General features: G+C 32.8%; 1 protein-coding gene across 1 annotated transcript; it reads left to right on the top strand.

Moving 5' to 3' along the window:
• Positions 1-1,582: 1,582 nt before the first annotated feature.
• On the top strand, positions 1,583-3,062 carry LOC137623750 (pro-resilin-like). Its single transcript, XM_068354578.1, has 3 exons — positions 1,583-1,600; positions 2,150-2,281; positions 2,451-3,062. The coding sequence occupies exons 1-3, from the start codon at positions 1,589-1,591 to the stop codon at positions 2,925-2,927; spliced, it is 621 nt and encodes a 206-aa protein (XP_068210679.1). The 5' UTR covers positions 1,583-1,588; the 3' UTR covers positions 2,928-3,062.
• The last annotated feature ends 2,342 nt before the right edge of the window (positions 3,063-5,404 follow it).

Below are 5,404 nucleotides of genomic sequence, written 5' to 3'. Positions count from 1 at the left end.
TATAGATTCTAGTTGTATATGAGAAGTAAGTTCAGTAACTCAAGTATGACACAAAAGCTTTAGTAGGATCATTGAAACGGAAAATACATCTAATCACATAACTTATTTTGTTTGTGCAGGTGAGATTATAGATTTGCGGTATAGCTTTAATATTCTCATGATAACGGGCGCAGACGTTGAACCCTTAGAGATTAATCTTTCTGGTTAAACGACGCCCATTTTAGAAAGAACAGACTGAAGCTAAATAACCTTTTTTCTAAGTCTGTACCTACACAAAATCATGTGTACTCTTTGCACAAACTACACGTTCCAAATACACTATCAAACTGTGCATTATTCGTTTGATGACGCCAAGTTTTCTAACACTATTGATCCGTAATAACTTTCTTTTATCCTTAAAGACCTTTGGCTCATAATTGTAGGGACGTGGATTCAACAATACAGGTTCAGCCTACAACTTCTCAGGGCGCAGATATTTCTTTTCTGCATAATCATCATTACCATAATGGTTTCTAATATAATCCATCATCTAAATTCCCAAAAATAGAAAATGAAAAAATAAAAAATGATAAATGACTGATGTCTGTGCTCTGCTGGGATTACTGTATATCTTAGAAGAGAGGTCAGTTATGTAAAATTCAAACAACGAAGATCGTACTTTTGAATACGAAGCTAACACATGTTTTATTGAAATGGATAAAATAGGTTTTACGTACGTGAAATAGACATTCGTAACTATATAACTATATATATATATATATATATATATATATATATATATATATATATATATATATATATATATATATATAAAGCATATATGGATATAAGTATCTCTCTATATACTTATATGCATATAAATATATATATATATATATATATATATATATATATATATATATATATATATATATATATATACATATATATGTGTGTGTATATATATATAAAGCATATATAGATATAAGTATCTCTCTATATACTTATATGTATATATATAAATACACTATATATATATATATATATATATATATATATATATATATATATATATATATATATATATATATATATATATATATATGTATATATACACACATCATACACACACACACACACACACACACACACACACATATATATATATATATATATATGAATATATTTATACATAAATATGTGTGTGTGATTATGTGTGTGTGTTAATTTACGAACTTCACCGTTTTTATTTACATTTCACGACTATGCTTTTGATTAGACTGCAATAATCGGAACCACTTCTCCATCTCAAAAATATTATATAGAAATCAGGAATCAAATTTAGATCCCTGTATCCCTTAATGAATGAGATACATAAAGGCCTCCTGAGAGGGTCCTTGACCTCAAAATACTGATCCAAGATTTCTAGGGACGTACTATCTCAGGTAATCCTGTTATCTTTTTTTCTGTATGATTGCTCACTAAGTCTGACCCCACCCTCGCAGGAGAGGAAAGTGTCAGGCAAAAACTTGCGTGTGACGTCATCATAAACGCCTTATATAAACTAACGTTCATCTTCACGAAGCATCAGTCTCCCCCTGTCTTCAACATGAACACCAAGGTATTACAAGTGTTGCAGATTAGTACTTTAAATTGAATTGATTTGGAAAATTTGTTAATGCAGATTAAAAGAAATCTTTCTCAAAACTTTGCTATTGCATTGATTTTTGGAAAATATGACAGATATGTTAGTTAGAAATTAATATATACCTGTCGACATACCTTTTGTGTTTCTGAAAAATTTATTGCATATCTCATCTGACTAAAGACGGAATCTTGATCCACGTAATTACTATAAATTCATTCATTTTCGTTTTCTATTACTTTGAATTTACGATGTCTTGGTAAATTACCGTATCATTCATCTTCTTTCTTTCTGCACTTTACAGTGGAGAAATTAAGAAGAGATAAGTCCATCATATTTGCATTAATCCACAATCTTCTGTTATTAAGAAATGTATTTCAACTGAATACTAATACCAGGTCAAATACCACTTCTCATGTATGAAAGCTACACAAAATATAGTAAAGTATAGAGGGATTTAGCAATAATTGAAAATGCAGAACTAATTTATATAGTTCATAATTTATATATTTTTTTTTTTTTCAGATTCTTTTCATTTTGGGTTTGGTAGCCGTAGTTGCTGCCGATAAACGCCCAACTCGCCCATCCACTTCCTATGGAGTCCCACAGGTAGCTGCTGCCCCCAGGCGGCCATCAAGACCAGCTCCAGCTCCACAGGTAAAGCCAAGCTATGGAAAGAAAATATGATAATGTTTAGTGAAATTTTCACCCTTGAAACCTATTTGTTTAATCTCGTTTGCCTATTAGATAAGTTAAACTAAATCATGATATGTTTTTTTATTATTTGAAGTTTTCGTTACGGAAATATCCTTCATTATTCTTTCAGGTACAGCGTCCTTCCTTCGACTCCTTCGAAAGCTCTTCCTTCGAACACTCCTCATTCGACCGCTCCTTTGAACGTTCTTCTGAACGCTCCTTCGGACGGTCAGATGAGTCATTCGAAGATGCTAAGTACAACTTCCAATTCGGCGTTCACGATGACTCCACAAGCGCCAGCTTTGAGCACCAGGAATCTCGCAATGAGGACGAGACCCAGGGCTCCTACACCGTCCAGCTTCCCGACGGTCGTCGCCAGACAGTCAGGTACTTCGTCAATGGAGACTCAGGCTACGTGGCTGAGGTCACCTACGAAGGAGAAGCCAGGTACCCCGATTCCGATGAGTCCAGGGAATACTCAGCCCCAAGACCATCCTACTCAGCCCCCAGAGCCCAGCGCCCAAGACCCTCTTTCTCTAGCTTCGAATCCCAGGAGTCTCGCGAGTTCTTCGCTGCCCCCAGCAGGGCTTATGGCACTCCCCAGTAATAGAGACATTGTATACATGCAACCGACCTCTTATCGAGATGACCGAGATTTGAATTTTTCTTTCTCCTACTTCTAATTCTATTTTCCCCCTCATAGTAAGATTGCTATATTTTTTCTCTCCAACTAATGAACAGATATCTGTCCTTTTCATAGTTGTTATTTATATATTTATTGCTATTGATTAAAAGAATGAATTTCAAAAAATGCGTGTTTATCACTTTACCTTCAAATTGAGATAGTTGCAGCTGATTTCCATTTGATATTCATCCCATGAAAAATTTCATGAAATCATAGCGTTGCTAACAAGAGATATTAGGAATTGGTGATAGAAGAAATCACGTGTAACGTATTATCAGCACATTTTTTGGTGAAATAAAATAAACAGAAAAAATAATGACATAAGGTAAGTCTTAGATTTTTAGTTTTCTTTATTTCAGATTCCATTAAATCATGATTCATATTTTTAATAAATAAATTACATTAACTCAAGATCTTTATGCTATTATCAGGAAGCTCACTCAATGATGAAATTACGCTATCACAGTAGTAATGTCTATATTATCCATATTTTACTGAAAAAATATTTCGTTTTGCATAAAAGCTAGATTTAATAACACAATAGTTAGAAAAATTATATAATTTTGGACAAATATAAAAAAAATATCCCTAAGATTATGGACCAAATGTAAGCGAAAAATTACATATACAAAAGACTAGTGTTCAAACTTTAAACAATGTCCTTATACACTGACACATTCTAGAAATGTTCTTTTTCTGTGCCCTCTACTCCACAGAATAGTTTATAAAACCTTCAAACATCACCCTCATGTTCCATACCTGACACCACTCAGAATATTACACTTGTGTCTTCTTTAAGCCTTTAAAGATGAAAGTGTATGTGTTTATGACAACTTGTATCTGTCATTGAAGGGTCTGGAGCGTCCATGTGATGCCTTTGTTTCTAATCTTTGAGCGAAATTGGTAGTTTTCATTTTTAGAATTGGTTCAAACCCCTAAAATTGACGTTACTGTAAAGCTATCTTTCTCTTTACAGTACCAGGAACCTAGTATATGACTATTGTCAATCTCCACTTCCTCCAAAATTCAAATATTTTACCCAATGTCAACTTTCCTGTATTCACCAATGGTGCAGTTTATATACTAAATAATATTGTCTTTACTATTGTTGTAATTTCTTTTTCAATGTTAATACAATTTCACGGACTTTCTTCGTTCTACTAATCTTTTTTTACGACTCTTTGCTAATTATTTTCTCACCAACAGTCCTGAACTTATCAAAATCAGTTTGCATAGCAATTCTGATTGTTTACATGGAATTATAGAGAGTAGATCAATATTAGACATATTGGTAACACTGAAATAAAGTGTTACTTTTCTCATTAGCAATGGAATATATATATATATATATATATATATATATATATATATATATATATATATATATATATATATATATATATATATATATATATATATATATATGTATATATATATATATATATATATATATATATATATATATATATATATATAATAGTTGAGAGAGGAAAAATTATTGTCTGTTGTACTATACCAATGATCGGAGATTCAAGATCGACGAATTAGCAACAGATGTTGTTAAAGTAAATTAACGATTCAATTTTAAAGAAAAACAGTCTATGTTTTGGTGAGAGATCTAGAAATAGACAGATCAGCCATTAGAGGACATGAGTCTTTGTGTTAGAGAGAAAAAGGTCGTAAAAATGGCTGATACTACTTCAACATAGGAAGATTCACCATAATAAGCGACATTATAAATGAAAATTCATAAGAGGATCCTTGGGATGAAAGGTCATACAGAAATCCATAGTTGATAGATGAAAGGTCATTGGTGAAACGCTTTGATGGAAGGTAATAGATGAAATTCATAAATGAAGGGTCATATGTGGAACCGAGAGATAATTGGTCATAGATGAAACTTATAAATGTCGATTCATATAGAGAACTTAAAGGAGTATTGTTATAGGCGGAGCCGGAGATAGATATTCAAGTGACGAACCTAAAGATATAGGGTCATGAGAGGAACCTATAAGTGAAGGGTTCAAGATGTAACTCACAGATGGGAAGTCCAAGATGAAACCCTCGAGAAGGAAAGTCCAAGATAGAGCCCAAGTGGAGAGTCCTGGATAGAACCAAAAGATGGAGAATCCTAGTTGGAACCTAGGAATGAAAACTCCTGGATAGATCTTAGATACGGTAATTCTTAGTAGGGACCCTAAAGATGGAGAGTCATATAGAGAATCTAGGAATAGAAAATCCTAGAAGGATCATAGAGATGGATATTCCTAGATGGAACCAAGAGATGAAAGGTCCTGGAAGGAGCTGGAAAATGGATATTTCTAGATGGAACGTAAAGACAGAAGGTCCTTGAAGGGAATTAGAGATTTAGGATCCTATATCGAACCTAATGATGGAGA

Source organism: Palaemon carinicauda, chromosome 30, assembly GCF_036898095.1.
Source record: "Palaemon carinicauda isolate YSFRI2023 chromosome 30, ASM3689809v2, whole genome shotgun sequence".
NCBI classification, from domain to species: domain Eukaryota; kingdom Metazoa; phylum Arthropoda; class Malacostraca; order Decapoda; family Palaemonidae; genus Palaemon; species Palaemon carinicauda.
Note: the sequence above shows the minus strand (reverse complement) of the source record. Positions and strands in the feature narration are given on the sequence as shown.

Coding starts and splice junctions, on each gene's coding strand:
- LOC137623750 (XM_068354578.1), top strand. Junction 2,282..2,450: donor GACCAGCTCCAGCTCCACAG/GTAAAGCCAAGC, acceptor TTATTCTTTCAG/GTACAGCGTCCTTCCTTCGA.